Source organism: Lolium rigidum, chromosome 2 (assembly GCF_022539505.1).
Source record: "Lolium rigidum isolate FL_2022 chromosome 2, APGP_CSIRO_Lrig_0.1, whole genome shotgun sequence".
NCBI lineage: Eukaryota > Viridiplantae > Streptophyta > Magnoliopsida > Poales > Poaceae > Lolium > Lolium rigidum.
The window spans coordinates 289,439,006-289,460,936 of NC_061509.1; the positions used below are offsets into that span (position 1 = coordinate 289,439,006).

At 45.6% G+C, this 21,931-nt stretch overlaps 3 protein-coding genes across 3 annotated transcripts; 1 reads left to right on the top strand and 2 right to left on the bottom strand.

Annotated features, from left to right (window-relative positions):
• Positions 1-4,748: 4,748 nt before the first annotated feature.
• Positions 4,749-12,808, top strand: LOC124689057 (serine carboxypeptidase 24-like). The gene is made up of 9 exons (XM_047222660.1): positions 4,749-5,043; positions 10,724-10,831; positions 10,919-11,014; positions 11,113-11,205; positions 11,373-11,458; positions 11,541-11,974; positions 12,074-12,169; positions 12,262-12,367; positions 12,450-12,808. Exons 1-9 carry the CDS (start codon positions 4,749-4,751, stop codon positions 12,594-12,596), a joined length of 1,461 nt encoding a protein of 486 aa, XP_047078616.1. The 3' UTR covers positions 12,597-12,808.
• Positions 12,809-13,685: 877 nt separating this feature from the next.
• On the bottom strand, positions 13,686-14,163 carry LOC124689058 (cytochrome c oxidase copper chaperone 1-like). The gene has a single exon (XM_047222661.1). The coding sequence runs from the start codon at positions 14,161-14,163 to the stop codon at positions 13,876-13,878; it is 288 nt and encodes a 95-aa protein (XP_047078617.1). The 3' UTR covers positions 13,686-13,875.
• A 1,786-nt stretch (positions 14,164-15,949) lies between these two features.
• On the bottom strand, positions 15,950-19,355 carry LOC124693619 (leucine aminopeptidase 2, chloroplastic; the record flags this gene model as incomplete). The annotated part of the gene is given in 10 exon segments (XM_047227101.1): positions 15,950-16,250; positions 16,477-16,664; positions 16,795-16,855; positions 17,270-17,347; positions 17,492-17,587; positions 17,665-17,791; positions 17,915-18,140; positions 18,283-18,477; positions 18,583-18,991; positions 19,244-19,355. Coding segments are annotated over 10 exon segments (1,621 nt in total), but the record flags the coding sequence as incomplete, so codon positions are not given.
• Positions 19,356-21,931: the final 2,576 nt, after the last annotated feature.

Sequence of the window (21,931 nt, forward strand, 5' to 3'; positions counted from 1 at the left end):
AAAAATGAATCCCTATCAAGAGAAAATCTTAACCTTGCGCGTTGATACGTCTCAAACGTATCTATAATTTTTAATGCTCCATGCTTGTTTTACACCAATTCATATATGTTTTGCTTATACTTCATTGCACTTTTACATGATTTCTGGCACTAACATATTAACAAGATGTCATAGTTCCAGTTCCCTGTTTTCTGATGTTTTTTTATTTCAGAAAAGTTGTACAGAAAATATTCTCGAATTTGGACGAAACAAAAGCTGAAGTCAATATTTTACCGAAACGAAGACGAAGTCTAGAGGGGGGTCGAAGAGGCGCAGCAGGGCGACCAAACTACCCCTAAGCGTCGCCTGGACCTGGCCCAATCCTAGGGTGGGTCTGGGCCCACCAGGCACCCCATCGGCCTAAATCCTCTGCCTATTTATACATCTTCTCGAGAAAACCTTGGATACCCGAGCTTCCATCCACGAAAAGTTCCATCGCGTACGTCATCGCAGAACCCATCTCAGGGGGTTCTGAAGCTCTTCTTGGCACCCTGCCGGATGGGGAAATCATCGCCGGAGGCATCTACATCGCCATGCCCGCCTCCAAAGTGATGTGTGAGTAGTTCATCCCTGGACTATGGGTCCATAGCAGTAGCTAGATGGTTGTCTTCTCCACTTTGTGCTTCATGTATAGATCTTGTGAGCTGCCTTACAAGATCAAGATCATCTTTATGTAATCATATATGTTGCGTTTGCTGGGATCTGATGAATATTGTATACTATGTTGAGATTGATTATATATTCATGTCATATGTTATTTGTGATCTTGCATGCTCTCCGTTGCTAGTAGAAAACTCTGACCAAGTGGACACTTGTGACTCCAAGAGGACGTATTTATGCTCGATAGTAGGTTAATGCCTCTAGTTTTCTAGGAGAGTGACATTTAACTTCTAAGATTGTAGATGTGTTGTTGCTATACTAGAGAGAAAACAACAATGTTTTACCCGAGGGTAATTCTATTGTTTACTTTACACACATTGCTTAATGCGATAGTCTGTTGCTTGCAACTTAACATTGAAAGGGATTCGGACGATAACCTGAAGGTGGATTATTAGTCATAGATGCAGTTGGATTACGGTCTATGTATTATGTTGTAATGTCCATATCAAATCTCATAGTAATCATCTTGTCATGTATTGGTCGATATTCAGTCAACTGCACAGCTGTAATTTGTTCACCAAACATGCTACTTATCTTTATGGAGAGACACCTCTAGTGAACTGTGGACCCCAGTCCTATTTCCTTTACTGATAAATTCTACTGCAATCATGTTCTGTTTACTTTCTGCAAACATCTCTTTCCACTCGATACGTCTAATCCTTTGTGTTCAGCAAACCGGTGAGATTGACAACCTCACTGCAAGTTGGGGCAATGTACTTTGGTTGTGTTGTGTGCAGGTTCCACTAGTCAGCCAGCAACACCTTCAGAAGTCACGCCTTTCTCCTACTGGTCGATTAAACCTTGGTTTCGTACTGAGGGAAAACTTGCTTTTGTGCTCATCACACCTTCCTCTTGGGGTTTCCCAACCGCTTTCACAACAACTACCAACAAGATTGTCTTGTGCCATCACCGGAGCACCATCACGCGTTCCTCTTGAGGTTGATGATGACGATCTCGACCGCAACAAGATGGAACACCTTTCTTGATTGTGCTTGCTTGATGAAGTCTTGTGGATTTCTCCCCCATAATCCACCATGGGAGAGCTTCTTCTTCAGCGCATCTTCACATATCCATGATCACCATATGGATGGCAAGCTTCAAGCATATGATCTCTTTGAGTTGGCTCATCTTGAACTTGCACTTCATTTATTCATTCTTCATTGTGTTGATGTCTTGAAGTTAGGGCTCACTTCAACTTCAAGACATACTTGACACTTGATATTTTTCATTATTTTTTTCTTATTGCAGCCTTGAAACCAACATATGGTTCAAGCATTGCCTATGGACAACTCCTACAAATTTAACTCAATGCAAATATTAGTCCATATGGATTGTCATTAATTACCAAAACCACACATGGGGGCTCCATGCACTTTCATATGGTTGGTGCTTGGTTCGAGGATAGGTTAGATATCTTTGGACTAAATTTTTCTACGATAACATTAGTTCAAAAGGAAAGTGAAGCTACGTCTATGATTTTTTTGGGACTAGTTAGTTTATTAAATTGTAGCTTTAAGATTTTTTCTAAGGTTTTGACACATAGGTTTTCTACAATTATTGGAAGACTAATTCCTCAATGTCAACCTACTTTTATTAAAGGTAGATTTAATCTTGAGAGTGTCACTTGTGCTCATGAGGTTTATAGGAAGAAAAACAAAGGCTTGGTGTTTAAAACAGACTATGGAAATCTTTTTTTAGAATCCTATGAAAAATATTATGATATGGTTAATCTTGATTTCCTTTATGAAATTTTAAAAAGAGGTTTTGGTCCCACTTGGCTCAAACGCATTAAGTAGATAACTACTGGACTATCGGTGGGTGTTAAAATAAATAAGATTGAAATTAATTTTTTCGTAACTGGTAAAGGCTTGAGACCGGGTTACCCTTTGTCCCCTGGACTCTTCAATTTTGTTGTATATGTTTTCCCCAAGATGCTAATTAAGGGATGTAATGCTGGTTTAGTGAAAGGTCTTTGTCCCAACTTTACAGCAGGAGGTGTAATTTGTGTGTAGTATTCATATGGTATTTTGATTTTCTTGGAAAATGATCCTAGTGTACCTATTAATATGAAATAAATTTTGACTTATTTTGAACAAATGCCAGAGATGAGAATCAATTATCACAAGGGTGAATTGATCCCCATCAAGATGGAGGATGAGGAATGTGCTCCCTTTGTAGAGATTTTCCAATGTGTCTTAGGTGATTTTCCCATTAAATATCTAGGGGTACCTCTTCATCATGATAAATTGAGAAGAGATGATTTGTATCCTTTGGTAGATTGCTTACATAGTAAAATGACTGTGTGGGGAGGTAAATTGCTTTCCTCTACATCAACAAGAGAATTAGGGAAATCTATGTTGGCTAGTATCATTCACATTTATATGCTTTTATTTTGAAGTTCCTAAAGTGTGCTTTGAAGTTGATTAATACCCAACTTGCCAACTGTATATGGAAGAACAAGAATTAAATCAATAAATTCACTTAGCTAATTGGCGTTTTGACAGTATGAAAAAACAGTTTGGGGTAGGGTATTCCTAACCTCTACGATCTGAATATTCGTTTGATTGGCTCTTGGATCAAAAGATACATACACGGTGAGGGTACTCCGTGGAAGAAAATAATAGATGGTAAATATAACACCAGGAGCCCTAACATTTTGGTATCATGACAATCAGCCTTCCACTTTCTAGAAGGGGGTGATGTGAATAGCTGAGGCTGCCAAAGTAGGATTCACGTGGAAAGTAGGTAATGGTAGGGAAATTAAATTCTGCGGACATATCTGGTTAGGAAACATTAATTTGGCTACTCAATTTTAGGATATTTCTTTTGTGTCAAATCAACTAACCAAAACCATAGCTAATCTCTGGAATGGGTCACAACTGAGATACGATTTTAGGAAAACTTTTACTGAGAAAATGATGTCTCAGTGACATGAATTAGTACCTATAGCTTGAACTATTAATTTTACTAATGACGATGACCAATTTATATGGTCGGATGAAACTAATGAGGTTTATTTTTCTAAATCTATATATTCTTTAGTTAATTTTTAGAGGGGTGCAACCTGTTTATCTTCCCGTTGTTTGGGACATCAAGTTTCCCCCTAGAGTGCAAGTGTTTCTAGCTGTTTTTTGTCAAAATAAATTCATGACTACAGATAGTCTTAGAAAAAAGGTATAATGCCAAAACCTTTGAAATGTGACCTTTGCAAAGAGATTGAGACGTTCAAGGATTTACTTTTTGAATGTGACTATGTTACACGAGTATACTTTTAGCAGCGGATTTGTAGAGCAAGTTTGCTGCTCAGTGCACTTGTTAAAGATCATGCAAATGAGTGAAAAATACTCTCCACTGGTATGATGGACTACAGCTATGCAACACTGCAACGTACTCTAATTTTACTTTATTTTGTTCCCTGCAAGTGAAGGTATACCCACGCTGATAGCTCGGTGTCGTGAAAGGGGAGCGAGAGAGACAGAGACGAGAGAGTACTGTAGTAGAGTGTGCTGCGTGCAGTGGTAGCTAGAGTGTAGATTGCTGCGCCGCATTGATGGCCATATGGTCAAATCTGTCGAGCTAGCCAGCCAGCCAGTTCCCCGGCCCGTCTCGAGGAAGGCCAGGGTGAGGTCCTCGTCGTCGGCGTTCGTAGAGGACTGAGTACCAGAAGAGTATTAATGGCGGCGTAGCTACCGCAGTGTAGCCCACCTGCCCTCCGTCCTCCCCCCCGCCCACGCCATGACCGCTCGCTCTCTCCTCTATCCTCCTCACCAAGTCCTCAGAGGCTCAGGCCGAGCTTAAATGCTTTGCAGCGCCATCCATCCAACCATCCATCTCGCCCGATCCAACGCCCACATTATTGCATCTGCATGCGCGCCACCACTAGCCCTTGCTGAGCTCCGGCGCGCGCTTCAACCTCGACAGTCCGGTGCGGCGATAAATACTCCTCAAGTCAAGACCCGCGGCCACAGTCAGCTCATTGTGTGTGCTCCATAGCAAGTGGAGCACAGACACCGACGGCATTCCGACAGGAGTGGTCTTGTCGTGTGCCAATGGCTGCGCGGCGTGGTGCTGCCGGCGGCGGCGTTGTGAGCGTGTTGTTTCTGTGGCTGCTTGCGGCGGGAGGCGCTGCCGCCCATGCCGTCGGCGCTGGCCCCGGCGAGGGGGACGCCCAGCGGGCGCTGGACCGCGTGGAGGCGCTGCCGGGGCAGCCGGCGGTGACCTTCGCGCAGTACTCCGGGTACGTGACGGTGCACGAGGGGCACGGCCGCGCGCTCTTCTACTGGCTCACCGAGGCCGACGGCGCCGACGCCGCCAGCAAGCCGCTCGTCCTCTGGCTCAACGGAGGTAACAATCAATCACTCCACAAAATTCTTTTTAATTCCTTCATCACGTGCTTCTCAGTTGCTTGCATTGCATTGTACAAGCTCTTGTTCGTTCATGATTCCGGCCATCATCGTTGCTGGTTTTCCCTCACACTCTATGCCATACCGTTATAATGTTGCTGATCTCCAAGCAACAAGTCGTGTTGACCGAAACATTCCTGCAGTGTTTTGATCATCATGAGCATCCTGCACTTAAACTTTCGCCACCTTTTGGAGTTTTGAAAGGATAAACTTTCCAGGGCTTTCGGCACGAACTTCAAAGTTCCACACCTGTTGCCACCCGCACACGCTACAGTAACCATAGGAAAGCTCCATAATTCTCCTCTGACCTTCAGACACATTAACAGATAACATACAGACAAGCCCCAGCTCCATTCTTAATGCACACACACACACACACACATAGGAGAGAAATATCCATTGATCCGATGGGCACACACTAACTGAAACTTGACATAACCCCAGGCGCCACTACTGTGCACGAGTCTCTGCTTCACTTTGGCATCTTCCAATTTGTGAAGGACAACGTCTTGATTTTCTTGGGAGTTTGGGGGGACTGGATGGGACGGTATGGTGTTTGTGTGCAGCGCGGTGAGTACATGCTAGTAAATGCGCGCAGTGTGGGAGTAAATGCTGGCACGAGGACATGACCGATGCCTGAAAGTCTGAAGAAAACATGGCAGCTCACGCACCGGCGCACGAGCATGCATGCATTGCATCAAGCAGGGAGCAGCATGCAGCATGCTGCAGAGTGCTGGCTGGGCGGACGGCTCAGCCGGCCCGGGCAACATGCATGGCAACTTCTGCATCGTTTTGCTTAGCTTTTCTGTGTATGAAGCTTTAGGGAATTAGAGTCCAGGAAGTGGTTGGGAACTCCATGCATGGCAACTTCTGCATCGTTTTGCTCTGATTCATAGGATTTGTATCGGATGTGAATCCTATGGGGAAAAATTGTACATAAGTTGTTTGAACATATTCTATAGGAACTAATTATTTAGAAATATCGTAGTGTAAATTTTATAGGGTAAAACATTATATCATACCTCATAAAAAATTCATTTGGTACAATTAAATACACTTTATATTTCCAAAGGAATTAAATAGGCATGGTATTCCAATCAAATGATTTATTTATTCTTATGATCTTTCTATCATATGGATCAAAGAAGACCTTAGAAAGCTATATTTCGGAAACGGGGGTAACCGTCTAAATCCATTTCTTTGTGTGCATGGTCTTTCACTAGCTAATTTGTCTACAGCACCATACTTTATGCACCTAGTACCTTTGATTCTTAATTAACCTAGTCTTACTGATAAACAAGTCGTCCCTGCATGCCCATTGTCTGCGCATGCATATTAAGTTAGCTCCCCTACTAGAGCAGGGCAGAGCACAGCTTGTTTGTCAACACCTGGACATCGGCATGAAGCATGCATCTAGCTTAGGCTCTCCAAACCAATGCTGTTACTAGTACTAAGTACGTACTCCGTGCAAAATCACAGCTAGGCACCCTGAAACGGTTGCTTGCATGGCTCTGCATTCCAAGTTGTAGATGTGCTGCACACACCTGGGCGACAGCGCATGCATGCAGCGTCGTCATCGTCGCAGCAGCCGGCCGGCCAGCCGTCGCCGATTCAGAGCCGTCCAGAGCCAGAGGGAGCTCGATCTGGTGGAACGGCGAGCTGTCTCTGGATCTGCCTCTCCGGTCTGATGCCTGATGAATGAACCCCGTCCTTGGAGATCCACGCGATCTTACCCACAGCCTCAGGGATGGCCCGCTGCCTCCTCCTCGATCAGCCTCATGTGACTGCGACGATCCTGGGACGAAATGATGACGAGCTGCAGATCAGACATGTGTGTGTTTGCTTGCTTGCTAGTGCGTGCGTGACCACCGATCGAAAAAGGCTGCGACGGCGAGCCGCCCGGCCGGCCACCACCTTTACCCTCCGCGTGTTGTTTCTACTGCTTGCTAATCTTTTGTTGCACACGACTACAGTCGCCACTAGTAGCACTCAAACTTATTATTCCCTTTGCTCCATCTCTCGTCATTATCACCGGGTTGAATGGATCCATCCAGAGGCTAGAAACCAAAACCACCTTGCCCCACGCACCACCAGCACACGAGACTGTAGACGCGATGCGTCACCGCAACAGTTTTCTAGTACGCTGTGTAGAGCAGTAGTGCCAACGTGCATCGCAATCGCAGGGGCAGCAAGTGAAACAAATTAACCTGCCTGCTGGTCCTGTCGTGTGCCTAGTCTCTTTACATCCGGCAAATCAACATGTAGGTATATCAAATGCTGTTAAGCATGTGTTTATCTTAACTAAAATTGCGACGGATTGATCTTTAGAGAAACTCCCGAAAAATACAAGTTCTTTGCTTGTTTGGTTATGCAAAATAGAATTTGGACAGCCAAATAAAAAAATAATCGAGGGCCACCTCTTGTACAAGTGTAGGTTGACCACACGGATTTGGAAAGAGATTCCCTCGTGGTGTGGCATCCATGATATGCTTCTACAGTAGAGTCGCGGGCTAATGAACCACCCGTCCATGTTTGTGGCTTGGGAAATTTGAAAGGAGTGCAATGCTAGAGTATTTCGACGCCACGACTCCACCGCAGCCATGGTCATTGGCAAGGTCAAAAATGAGGCAAGAGCTTGGCGCTTTGGCTGGAGCAAAATCTTTGAGCAATGTTTTTTTTTTTTGAAACGAGGCAAAAGATTTGCCATTTCATTGATAGAGAAGAAGGTTTAAGCAAGTTAAGTTACAGACCAAACGGTCAAGGCCGCAGCCAAGACCCAAAACAAGAAAAGGATTACTCTCCCGGCATTACATTACCCAACTTTTTTGCTCCGGCGGAAGCCCAAAGAGTCGCCTCGTTTTTTATCCTTGTTGCGACCATGAGAACGGTGGAGCAATGGTTCCGGAACACACGCGCGTTTCTCTCTTTCCACACCTCCCATGACACAAGCATGGCAAGAGAGGACATCGCCGTTCTTGATTGTCCATCTTTTTGCACAAAGCTTGTCCACCACTCATGGACCGTGGCGGCCTCGATCCATCTATCCGGTTCGACGTCAACAAGACCAAGCCAATCCTTGATGCTAAGCCACACCCTTCTTGTGAAACGGCAAGTGAAGAGAATGTGTGCCGCGGATTCTTGAACTTGGTTGCAAAGCTTGCAATTTCCACAATTTTGCCACCCCGGCGCTCTAGCCTATCCGCCGTCCACACTCTATTTTGAAGCACAAGCCAAGTGAAGATCTTGCATTTGGGTGTAGCCCAATGCTTCCAAACCATGCCCGGCATGGCGGAGTTTGTGAGGCCCTCAAATTGCATCTTGTAAGCCGAGCTCGAGGAGTAGTTGCCATGTGTTGTGAGCTTCCAAATGATTGTATCTTGTTCATCATCATTGATGTGGATGTTTGATAGTTTGTCCCAAAGCTTAGCAAATTGGGTGATGTGCTCTAAGGTTAGCCCGAATTGGAGGTTGACTTGGGAGACCCAAAAATTGTTTTGTAAGGCCTTCCGGACGGTGCATCTCTTCTTTTTGGAAATATCGTAGATGAGGGGTGCTATGTCTTTTGGCCGAATTCCATCAAGCCAAGAAGAGTCCCAAAAGAGGGCCCTCTCACCATTACCGATGGTCACCCTTGTGGCGGCCGCAAAAAGCTCCTTATCATGGCTATTGCAAGGAGACTCAAGACCTCTCCAAGGCTTGGAAGGATCCGTCCAATCTAGCCAAAGCCACCTCAAACGAAGAGCGGAAGCAAATTTATGGAGGTTTAGAATTCCAAGGCCTCCCTTCTCCTTAGGCTTGCAAACAAGGTCCCAATTCACTTTGCACTTCCTCCCGACACTTTATCACAAGCCGCCCAAAGATAGGCCCTCCTAATGCTATCAATCTTTAAGAGAACCTCCAAAGGTAATTCTAGGACGGTGATGAAGTAGATGACCACACTTGTGAGCACCGCCTTGACAAGCACCATGCGGCCGGCCATGGTGGTATGCTTGCCTAGCCAAGGGACGAGCTTCCCGGCAACTTTATCCTCAAGATATTGTAGATGAACTCTTTTCAATCTAGTGAGCGAGAGGGGCAACCCAAGGTATCGCATAGGGAAGCAAGTGAGTCTAGCGGGGAACGGTTGTAGCACATCTTGGAGATCGATGTTGTTGCACATGATGGGTGCAACTTGACTTTTGGCACAATTTGTGACTAGGCCGGTGACCTCTCCAAACCGATCCAAAGTAGTAGCCAAGAAAATGATATCCTCCTTGTGGGGGCCATGAAAATGGCCGCATCATCGGCATAAAGAGAAGTCCGTATGGTGGGAACTCTTCCCCTTAGGAGGTGTAGGTGTCCTTGTTGGGTAGCTTTGCGGAGGATGTAGTGAAGCGGGTCGATGGAGAGCACAAAAAGGAGGGGCGATAACGGATCTCCTTGGCGTAGACCCCTCCCATGCTTAATAGGGTCGCCGGCAAGCCCGTTTAGGAGAACCCTCGAGGAGCCCGTAGCAAGGAGGGCGAAAACCCAATCTCTAAAGTTTGATGGGAAGCCAAGGTGCTCAAGGAGATCCATGAGGTAGTCCCATCGGACGGAGTCGAAGGCCTTCTTTATGTCAAGTTTGAAGAGGAGCGTGGGCGTTTTGGACTTGTGGAGTCTTCTAGCCAAGCTCCTCACATACAAGAAATTGTCGTGAATACTTCTTTTTTTGATGAAGGCGCTTTGGGCGTTGGAGACGAGGTTGTTCATATGAGGAGCAAGGCGGGTGGCCATCATCTTGGCAATGATCTTGGCCACGGCATGTATGAGGCTAATAGGCCTAAAATCGGATATGTCCTCGGCACCCTCCTTCTTGGGGATAAGAACAATGTTTGCGGAATTGAGCCAATGTAGATTGTTGGTGCGCAAATTGGAGAAGTCGTTGACAGCAGCTTCTCTTCAAGTCCTAGGGCTTGTCTTAGACAATTATTCTAAAACCTTCGTCTCTATATTAATAAAAATGACCAAAAATGCTAGCGTATTTTTAAAATGGCAGCCTTACGCGCGTCTGTGTTGCTCGTGTGTGCAGTGCATGGGAGTGTGGCGGCCTTTTCCTCGCACACAGAGGAATGGCACAGACACATCGGGTCTGTTCCACTGGCGCCGTGGTTTGTTTTCTTTGACCTTGGGGAGTGCCTCGGGAATGGCTATCACAAACGGCCGGTGCACGCCTCTGAAAGTCTCAAGTCTGAAGCGACCTGGAACCCTTTTTTCTCTCTTAGGATATGCTTTGTTCAGCAGACTTGGAGCATCTGCACCTCAGTCTAGGTCTTGTCATGCATGTAGATGCATTACTTATAATCAGGAGATCAGAAAAGTTAACCGTAGACTATTAGTTTTGACTACCAATGTCTCTTAGGATGGTTTATCCGTCTAAGGAGCATCATGATTGAGTTCTGCTCTGAATCTCTGCGGTGCTGTCTGTGACCCTAATTGATACACACATGTCACTTGCTGCATCTTCAACAAACCATGGCACCAGAAGAAGGGAAAAAAAGAGAGCAAAAGAGGAATCAAAGGGGAGAGCAAATGTGTAGCAGCAAGATAGCAATATTTATTTTTTTCACCAATGTTAATCGCTACATAATTTTGTTTCTCAGGTCCTGGATGCTCTTCGGTGGCTTATGGCGCATCCGAGGAGATTGGCCCGTTCCGGATCAAACCCAACGGGACAGGCCTCTACCTCAACAAGTACTCATGGAACAAAGGTGAGACAGATTCACATAATTCTGTTATGCCCAGAGAAGCAGAAATGCTCATCTAAGTGACTGACTGAATTTTGTTGCTGCGTGCAGAGGCAAACCTTCTCTTCCTGGAGTCGCCGGCCGGAGTTGGTTTCTCCTACTCCAACACTACCTCCGATCTCAATACTTCCGGCGACGAGAGAACCGGTAATCCTCCATTACATAGCACCATTCTGGTCATTCGAGTTTTTGACAGTTCAGAACTTCAGATACAGTATTCTGATGTGCCTGTGAATGTGATGCAGCTCAAGATTCGCTGCAGTTCTTGATCAGTTGGATGTCGCGGTTCCCGGAGTACCAGAACCGGGATTTCTACATCTCTGGAGAAAGCTATGCTGGTGAGTGTCTTCACCGGGAATCTATGCTTTCGTATCGTACCTAGGTGTTGTGGTTTTCACAGCACCAGAGGGAACAATATGATACCCTCACACTAGCACCATGACAGGAATTGTCATACATGTACTTCCACTCACACTTGGCTCAATTCCTACTTTATTTATTCTAGGCCACTACGTCCCCCAATTGGCAAGGAAGATCGTCGAGTACAACAGGGCCTCACCGCATCCCTTCATCAACCTCAAGGGGATCCTTGTGAGTACCACACTCCAAATCTGCTACAACAACAGTTCACCAGTCGATCAATCACTCATCCTCATCTAACTTTCCATCTCAGGTGGGGAATGCAGTGACAGACAACTACTACGACAACATCGGCACGGTAACATACTGGTGGACGCACGCCATGATCTCAGACCGCACCTACAAGGCCATCCTCAAGTTGTGCAACTTCACCAGCACCAACGTCTCGAGCGCCTGCAACCGTGCAATGACCTACGCCATGAACCACGAGTTTGGCGACATCGACCAGTACAGCATCTACACGCCGTCCTGCCACACCTCCTCGGACACATCATACAGCAACTCCACCGCCGCAACCACCCGCCACCGTCCAGTGCTCAGGTTCAAGGACACCCTCATCCGCAGGAGGTCTAACAGCTATGATCCGTGCACCGAGAACTACGCTGAGAGGTACTACAACCGGCTGGACGTGCAGAAGGCCATGCACGCCAACATCACCAGGATACCCTACAAATGGACTGCCTGCAGGTTCAGTTTCAACAAACTTTCTTCTCCATCCTTGTTCCATGGACTATGGCTGGACATTAAAGATTGACAAACATGGGATTTGTTTGCTGACATTGGCAGTGATGTGCTCATCAAGACATGGAAAGACTCTGAGTTATCCATGCTGCCGACATACAAGATGCTGATGAAGGCAGGGATGAGGATATGGGTGTTCAGGTAAGCTGAAGAATCTAAAACAGGCAAAGTTTTCCCTCGATGCAGCATGAATATTTTCAGTGGACGTAACCCTATTTCAAACCTGAATGCAGTGGTGACACGGATTCGGTCGTCCCGGTGACCGCAACTAGGTTCTCGCTCAGCCACCTTGGTCTGAAGACTAAGATCCGCTGGTACCCATGGTACACAGCTGGTCAGGTACTCATTTGACCATTGTTGTTCTGCACTTGCAGTTCGGTATTGTTGCCATGGCAGTTTAACAACCTCTTTGCATTTGCAGGTAGGAGGATGGTCTGAGGTGTACGAAGGGCTGACATTTGCGACGATCAGAGGCGCAGGGCATGAGGTTCCATTGATTCAGCCAAGAAGGGCGTTCAGGATGTTCGTGTCATTCCTGGCTGGGAAGCTGTTGCCTGCCAAGAACTGATGTGCAGCCTGATTTCTAAGGAAAAGGTCTGGAAACTGTGTAACATGGAAGGAGAGAGTAATGTAGAGAGGTTGAGGAATGATTGATTGGTGCTGGGGAAAAGGATGAGAAGAGAATAAGGATGACTGTGCCATGGAAACCATAGGCATTGTGTAAACGGGCAAATAAGCTTGAAGGCCCCCATTGTTGATTGATGTCTTATCAGTTATGAACTTATGACTATGGAATTTTAACATGAAGAAAATTTTATCTCCCATTGCCATACAAAGCAAAGTGAAAGAAGAATGAACACTAAGACAGTTGCATAACATATAATAACCATAATAAAGCCAGTAAGCCACACTCATCAGTAATTTATTTCCCATTAAAAACAGCATCGAGATCGCTAACAATTCAGATACAGCATGCAAAAACAACGCGACTGCTCTATGAATCCTAGTTGTATAACTGAATCTCAGATGACATATTCTGCAACATCCACAAAAGCAAATGGAGACCATTGGCATTGCGGGGCAAATAAGCTTGATTGAAGGCTCCCGTTATTGATTGAGATGTTTTGTTGTCAGTTACAAGCTTATGATTATGAAATTTTAACATCAAGAAAAGAATTATCTCACACTGCAATACAAAGCAAAGAGAAAACGAACCAAACAGCAAGACAAACTGGTGAACATGGCCATAAAAAAAAACATAGCCATAAAGTCACACGCACCAGTAATTTTTTTCCCCATGAAAATCAGTAATTCAGGCACCACATTGCAAAAACTGGCTTACTAGTCTATGAATCCCAGTGGCATAACTGCACCTCAAATCACATGTTCTGTAACATTCATGAAAGTAAAATCCTCGGGGGGACTAGTGAAGAATCAGATCTTGAACCCCTCAGCCCGGCGGCACCTCTTGTAAGAATGATTGTGCCATGGAAACCATGGGCATTGCGTTAACGGGCGAATAAGCTTAAAGGCTCCCATTGTTATTGATGAGTCTGTTATGAACTTATGACTAGAAAATTAGAGCATCAAGAAATTTTTTATTTCACATTGCCATACAATTTAAAGATAAAAGGTAAGCACCGAGACAGTTGCTCAATTAACCATAAAGTCACGCTCATCAGCAATTTATTTCCCATGAAAATCAGCATCAAACTCGCTAACCATTCAGACATTGCAAAAACAGGTTTACTAGTCTATGAATCCCAGCGGCATAACTGCATCTCAACCTAAATCACATGTACTGTAACATCCATGAAAGTAACATCGTCAGCCTGGCTAGTGAAGAATCAGACCTTGAACCCCTCAGCCCGGAGGCATATCTTGTGAGCTTCGATCCACTTGGTGCACGCGGATTCTCCGTACTCTACGATGCACTCGTCCCTCAGCCTCTTGGTGTCAGGGCAAGCACAGCAGATCTTCTTCTTCGGCGTCGAGCCGGTGGCAGGAGCCGGCGCTTCCTTGACGATCGAGCAAACAGGTGGCTCCACAGGCTTCGAGTCAGCAGGAGCAGGCGCTTCTTTCACGATCGAGCAGACAGGTGCCTGCGCAGGCGTCGGGGCTTCCGTGCTGGCCATCTCAGCAGCAGAGAGAGTGAGGTATGATCTGCACCGAGAGGGAGGAAACGCATCAGTCTGAGATAGTTAATCACGAGTATACTCTGAGAGAGGAGAATTATCTCGAGAGTTTATATGCATATCGCAATGCCAGAACTAGCAACTATGTTCTTCCATGACAATACTGTCGGCCAGAGGAGATTGGAACATTGCTGTGTGGTTACGTTCTTCTCTGAACTTACTGAAATTAGACCAAAGAAAGAAAAAAAACTGGCCATTTCAAGTCTATCGTGTATTTCAAGCACACCAATTTTGGTCGGGGCAACACGAATTTCTGCAAGTTGGGACAAGGAGGAGGACATGATGGATGTCATGTATCAGGTGCAACTTGAAAATTTTCAATGAAAAAGCTACAGTACAAGAAATCTATGACAGTCAGGCGACTATCTGAATTTTTTTGGGGAAACCGCCAGCCGAGTGCCCGCCTGAATCATGGAGAAATATCGCTCGCACAGAAGCGGATAAACACGAAAGATAACTGATCTAAGCGAGCAAACGCGCGGGGCAGTAGCGTATCAGCCGCCGATTCATGCCGCTCCTGCAGAGCCGACGAGTAGGTACGCGCAAACCGTAACGACTAAGGGTGGAGACGGGATTGAAGGAGGAGGACTTGCCTGGACGGAACCGATCGTAGACGTGGAGCGCCGCTGCCGACTTGCTGCGATGGCTTGCTGTGTGCGGCGAGGGTCGGCGGGGGGTGGGGGTTTATGTGTCGACGGCGGCCGTGCGCGTGTCTGGCTCCTCCTGTCTTCTTCCTGGGCACGTAGGTGTAGGCAAGGAAGGAGGCAGAAGGACGTGCCGGCCCAGCCCAGGAAGCCCAACATCCGATTGTCTGGATTACTTTTCGCATTGGATCATTCTCCATTTCAAATTCCCCTAAAACATAATTTTCTAAATATATTTATCTTACCTATCTGTCTCAAAAAAAAAATTATCTTACCTATCTCTCAAAAAATTATCTTACCTTAATTTGATGATTATGTTCTGGTGTTTGTGTGCTTGTATCTCTGAAGACTCCTCCAGCGTCTTTGTTTGCATATGGTAACTCCCGGCCTCGTTTGACACAAGTGTATCACAATGTTTTTTAGAGGGTATTTTTTTCAAGGGGATTGGGTGTTGTCAGTTGTCACCCAAAACACTTTGTTACACCATAATCCTCTCCCTCATCAAAACTCTCCTGTTTGGAGGGCGGGGTTAATACTAGAGCCATAAATTCAGTTTTCATACCAACACTAAGAATGATCATAGTAATTCAAAAAAAAAAATTGCAGGCCGGTCACAATCACCGGAACTAAAAGATTGCCAGAAGTTTCCACTGCCATTGTTACACATACTGACATACTACAGATCAACTTGAACATACCAATACAAATTTGATCCAATTATGGGCAAAACGCGAAGGGTATGAGGAGCATCTACCCCACGTGTGTGAAAATTGGCCAGGATAATACACGATAAACCGACTCAAAACTACGCCAAATGCAGACACAATTGCCTAAGCTTGGTTTGAGATTATACCCGCAACGCACGCCTCCTCAACAGAAAAACTGCAGAGTTTCTTTTCATGTGTATAGCAACTCTGGCACAGGAGATCACACGGCTTCCCAGCATTTGCTGTGTTTTGATAACACAGAACAGTTATGGGCACAATAGGGAACGACGCAATATTCCAGCGAATTCACAAAAGAGACAAGTCATGGGCAGAAATATGTAAACGACATGAGGCCAATTAGTCTGACAAAAGAGAGTTCAACAACATGCTGTTTTATTTCCCACCATTATCCTTTCCTTATTCTATCGCTCCACTTCACATGCCAGAAGCCACTAAAATCATTTCCCTGGTATTTGGATGAACACTGCTCAGTTTTCTTCTCCTCTGTGTGGTGTCACCACCAATGGAAATCACGGGAAATGTTGATTCAGGACGAGTTCTTGACAACCCACTCCACCAAGGTGGACACGCCGAATCCAGTGCCTGTCTTCTTCTTGTCGCTCCATACCGGCCCCGCCATGTCGATATGCATCCACTGGACCTTCTCGTCGACAAACTACAAGGCGAAGTATGAGATCCATTAGATTCAGAACTCTATCAACACCACAAGATGACTGAACCTAGCACAACTAAGGTTGCAGCTTGCTTTATCAATGAATACATGCAACCAAGTGGAGTTTCATTAATCCACAATATGTACATAATAACATCCATATAGATGATTTGATAATGCTACTACCTCAATTGGACTGCTTTAAGCAACTGGGAAGGAGATGCTATACCTGTTTCAGGAAGAGGGCAGCGGTGATAGAACCACCCTGTCGGCCGCCGGTGTTGACCATGTCAGCCACACCGGACTTCATCCCTTCCCAGTAGCTCTCTTCCATTGGCAATCTCCAGAACTTCTCCCCTGATATCTCAGATGCAGCAGTGATTTCCTTGGCTAGTTCATCACTCGGTGTGAAGATTCCTGAAGTGGTATTTCTTTTAGTACACAAGACAGCAGAATAATCGACTCTTCCATCTTGGAAGCACACTATAAATCATACTAGTTGCCAGAGATGACTACAGCTGATGAGCTGCTATTTTGTCGAGCTTACCAGCAATGCTAGGCCCAAGTGCAACAACACAGGCACCGGTTAGTGTTGCCAGATCAACAACCTGCAAATCATAATAATTACAGTAAGTCAGCAGTCCAAGCAAGATAATTGAAAGACAGGTTCTCTTCAATTGAGCTTAATAAGGTCCAAAGCAGAACAATGAACAACACTTCTCTTCTTAAGAAAATGGAAGGCATGAACATTCACTTCTCTCTATGAGTATCTTATTCCCAATTACCTTAACTAGAGATAACAAGCACAATCAGTTGTTAAGACTGGAATTACATGAATAAGATAGTTCATGTTTCCCCAAATACGCCTAGCAGATAAAGTAGAATCCCAAGATGCTAGAATGAACCAATTTTTATTACAGCAAAATATCCAATTTATTTACAGCTTAATTTTTTTTCTACAGCAAGCATCAAGGTAACCAAATTTGTAAGAACAGCACAAGAACCTAAATAAAATCCATTACCTTGTCAACACCTTGATTACAAGCGTAGACCAAAGCATCAGCAAGTGTAAGCCTTCCTTCTGCATCAGTGTTATTTACCTGAAGGAACATAATTTCCAAATTAATACATTGTCTAATACAAACCAGTGTACACACAGGACCATGAAAACCAGGATAAGCACCGCACTATTACAATGTTCCACGGATCATGCAGATTATTGTTTGTAGTTACAAACAACATACCTCGATTGTTTTTCCGTTAGAGGCAGTCAAAATGTCACCAGGTCTCATTCCTGTCCCACTAATCATATTTTCACAGGCAGCAACAATAAAATGAACCTACAAAGATGAAAATCAGTTAGCAAGTGTGCCACAGCAAAAATATTGCTCATATAAGTAACTGAAAACTGAAGTACCTCTACTCCAGGAGGCTTGATTTGGGCCAAAGCTTTTGCTGCACCAAATACTGCAGCAGAGCCTCCCATGTCAAACTTCATCAGTTCGATACTGCAGCCTGGTCCAGTCTTGATGTTGTAGCCGCCACTGCAAAACAGCAAAAGTTATTATTATTATTAACATCTTCGCCAAAAAACTTCTCCCGGCGCAACAAAGAATATCAAAGATGGCATACATGATCCACATGATAAGCAGAAAGCAGGTACAAACCTGTCAAAAGTTAGACCCTTCCCAACAATAGCCAGCTTTCTCTTGACATTACCACCAACGGGTTTGTAGCACAAGTGGATAAAGCGAGGAGGGTTTGCAGAAGCTGCAGCAACTCCCAAGTAGGAGCCCATCTTTAGCTCTTGGCATTTCTCCTCATCTAGTATGGTGGCAGTGAATACATCACTGTATGTAGAAGCAATCTTTGCTGCCTCCTCCGCAAGCACAGCTGAAAGCGCAGCACGTCAGCAGTGTGATGATAAAATAAATACCACAATGTGATCTCTGGACAATAAACTAGTGATTGGCTGAAGAGCTACTGAATGTGATCTATGGACGATTAACAAGTGATTGGCTGAAGAGCTACTGACCAGGGGTGAGGACATTTGCAGGCGCATTGACAAGCTCTTTCCCGAATATCACGCCCGAGCAAAGATCATTGGCATACTTGAGTTTCTGGTCCACCTCCGGACCGGAACCCAGTCCAATAAGATCGACTTGCTTCAGATGCACCTTCTTCGCCTCAGCCTTGAACCTGCTGTCCTCGTGCAACCCCAGCACAGTTCCTGTAATTCAAATAGACAGAGACAGCCCAGCATCAAGCCAATGCACTCCATAATAACCTTTTTTACTACGAGAAAAGGTGAAGTTTGGCAGGAACGTCACAGTACCGGAAGCGATGGACGCGGCCGCATTCAGCTTGAACTCCTCCTGGATCCCAGCAAGAACGATGGCGACGCTGGCAGCCTGAGCGGACTTGGCAAGCGAAGCGACGGACTCCCCGATGCCGCGGCAGGCCAGGGCGGTGGACGGGGCGGTCTGGCCGAGCCCGATCAGGCCCAGCCTCTTGAACCCCTGCCCGGAGAGGCGGAGCACCACCGACTGCCCGGATTTGCCCGTGAAGTCCTCCTCGGCGGAGGCGTCTGAGAGGAGGCCGCCCAGCTGCTCGTCCAGCTTCTTCAGCGCGGCGTTCTCGAACTTGGAGTCCGGCCCTTTGGACAGGTCCTTCTCCGTGACCGCGACGGCCAGGATGTCGCCCGTCCAGGCGGAGAAGTCGGTGTCTTTGCCGGTGAAGGTGACCTGCGGGGGCATGGAAGGTATGCAGTTGAGCTCACTGGTAGATAGAGCTGGGAAAAGGCAGTGACTTGCACTGACGGAGCTAGTCGGCGATCTAAAGTTCTAAACTAGGAAAACGGGTAATCCGATCTCGATCTAGCGGTTAACTAGTGTTTCAACTAAACAAATCTCGAAGAAAGAATTCGCCGAGCACCGAAAAGGAACCGCTCCTAGTGTAAGCGTGTCGATCTAAGTCGGTCGCGGGGATAGACGAACCTGGGGCAGCTCGACGGCGTTGGCCTTGGTGAGCCCGAGCGCGGGCACGGAAGAGGAAGCGGCGGCGGAAGTGTGGCCCATCCTGGCGCGGTGCCCGAGCGGGCGGCGGAGCGCAGCAGCGGCGCCGAACGACGACGAGGGGGATGAGCGAGACGAGAGTGCCGCGGGGGGCGCGCGCGGGAGGCGGCGCAGGAGGTGCGGCGCGCGGCGGAGGAGCAGGCGGGAGGCGGCGGCGACGGCGGTGGAGGCGGAGGTGGATGCGGCGGACGCCATTGGCGTGCGGGAGGTATATATCGGCCGCGGCTGCGTTACCAGCCGTCCGATCGGGACGGCGTCCCCTTGTATTGTGTGCGTCAGCCGCTCCGGATACGGGTCTGGGAATCTGCTACTCGCACGCGAAGGTGTGCATGAGGTTTGCGTGCGTGAGGATGGCTGGTGGGGACGGGTAGGTTGGGCCCATATGGCGGTGAGGGGTTGCTTTGGCGTGTGGGTCCGTGGTTGTAGCGGAGCAGGAGGGTATCGTCTCTGTTTTTTATTTTTGAGATGCTGTTTTTGTTTTTTTGAGGAAGAGAATGGAGAGTTTGTTTTAGTGCGTGCTGGGAGAAGAGATAGCGTGGAGGTCGAGGAGTCCGGCTGGATGGATTGGAGCGTTTTCAATTGGCTACCGTTCTTTATCAAAAGTTATATTTTACCTCCGTTCAGTTATACGGAAAAGCGTGCCGATTAGTTTGTAGTATTTAGCTGTTTTTTTAACAGACGCTCACGGTCATAAATATGTATATATACGTATCCGTATGAACGCATGTATATTCTATAGGAGCACTTTCAAGAGACTGAGTCCAAAAAAAAAATCCGATATGTTTTGAGATTGACGAAGTCGCCACATGAACATCGCTATCACGAGAACACCATCTCCGCTACTGAAAAAAATTATTCTAACTTCATATGAAACCAAACTATCAAACCTAAGGTTTAAACGTTGATGGATTTAGGGTGTCAATGCCATCCTAACCATCCAACCATAAGTTAATTACACCTGGCGTGGAGACATGGAGGGAATTGCATGAACCACCAACTTTGTTGTGTAGACCACTGCCTACTGCTAATATATCTTTTTCACATACCACCAACTATTGGTGTAATAGGGATGCATGTTGCAAATCTTAGATTAAGATAATGAACAACGGATCAGGTGGCCGGGCCAACGAGGTTATGTGTCATTGCATGTCCACATGTCGTCATAGGATAATGGACACTAACTAATACAAGAATACTTTAAAAAAATTGGATTAGCTGGCTATATTTTGTGAGGTTATGCCAAATTGTGGTGAAAATTGGAAAAAAAAGTAACAAAACAATATGAACTACTAACTAATTGTGAAAGTTTGAAATAATTTGGACTACCCGTTTGAAAGTTTCGTCATGTTTTATGAGATTTGGCCAACATGTCGGTGAGGGTATATTGGCGTGCTTGTAGCGAAGCAGGAGGGTATCGTCTCTATTTATTTTTTTTGTTTTTTGAGAAAAGAGAATCGATGTCCCAATGCATGCTGGGACAAGAGATAGCGTGTAGGTCGAGGAGTCCGGCTGGATGGATTGGAGCGTTTTCAATTGGCTCCGTTCTTTATCAAAAGTTATATTTTAGCTCGTACAGTTATACGAAAAAGCATGATGATTAGTTCGTTTTCACTTTTTTTTATGTGAAGCATGGTACCAGACGCACAAATACGTGCATATATTCACATCTATAAATGCAGACACAACCTAGGCTTATAATGACGTCTGATAAACTGAGTAGTACAAAAAATAGATTTGCCAGGTCTTGTTCTTGATTAGCGAAGTTATCACATGCATTTTGCTATTGGCTGAAACGTCGTCTCCCACTGAAGACTATTCCGTTTTTGTAGGATTTAAACTCTGATAAGTTAGGGATGTCAATGTCCTCCTAACCATCCAACCACAAATTGTTTACACTTGGTGTGGACGGAATTTCGCGAACCACCAACTATAATGAACAACGGATGTGGTGGTTGTGCCAACGAGTTCATCGGTGATGTGTCATTGCATCTCCACATGCCATCATAGGACAATGGACACTGATTAATCTAGGAATATTTAAACAATTTGGATTAGCTGGTTATATTTTGTGAGGTTATGCAAATTTTGGTGAAAATTTGGAAATTTGGAGAAAAGTAGTAACCTGAAACAATATGAACTAACTAATTGTGAAAGTTTGAAATAATTTGGACTATCCGTTTGAAAGTTTTGTCATGTTTTGTGAGATTTGGCCAAATTTTTCTGAATGAGATTCAGCCAAACATTTATGAAAATTTCAAACTTTCCAAAAGTTCAGAGAGCCAGCTGATGTCACGTGAACACGCAATGCCACATCATCATTGTTTGGTGCGCACAAGTTGTCATATATCGTGTTGATCAGCTTAATCTAGAATTTAGACCTATATGCAAACTATTGCACGAATAATTGATGGTATGTGCAAAAAAGAGTAGTTTGAAAGACTGACACTCGATAGTTTGTGGCGTGCTAACTGAGTACGAGAGAGAGGGGTTGTTCGTTTTCAACCAGTGTCTCATGTGTGAGAGTTGTATACGTCTAGCACGGTGCCTTGGACTTTGAAGAACAAGACAAAGAAATTTCACAAAAAAAAAGAAAGAAGAAGACGAAGAAAA

Bases quoted from the DNA above. Each gene is read 5' to 3' on its own strand.
- LOC124689057 (XM_047222660.1), top strand. From the start codon at position 4,749: ATGGCTGCGCGGCGTGGTGCTGCCGGCGGCGGCGTTGTGAGCGTGTTG. The intron at 10,832-10,918 runs GTGAGACAGATT...TGCTGCGTGCAG, and splicing joins CAAGTACTCATGGAACAAAG to AGGCAAACCTTCTCTTCCTG. The intron at 12,368-12,449 runs GTACTCATTTGA...TTGCATTTGCAG, and splicing joins CATGGTACACAGCTGGTCAG to GTAGGAGGATGGTCTGAGGT.
- LOC124689058 (XM_047222661.1), bottom strand. From the start codon at position 14,163: ATGGCCAGCACGGAAGCCCCGACGCCTGCGCAGGCACCTGTCTGCTCG.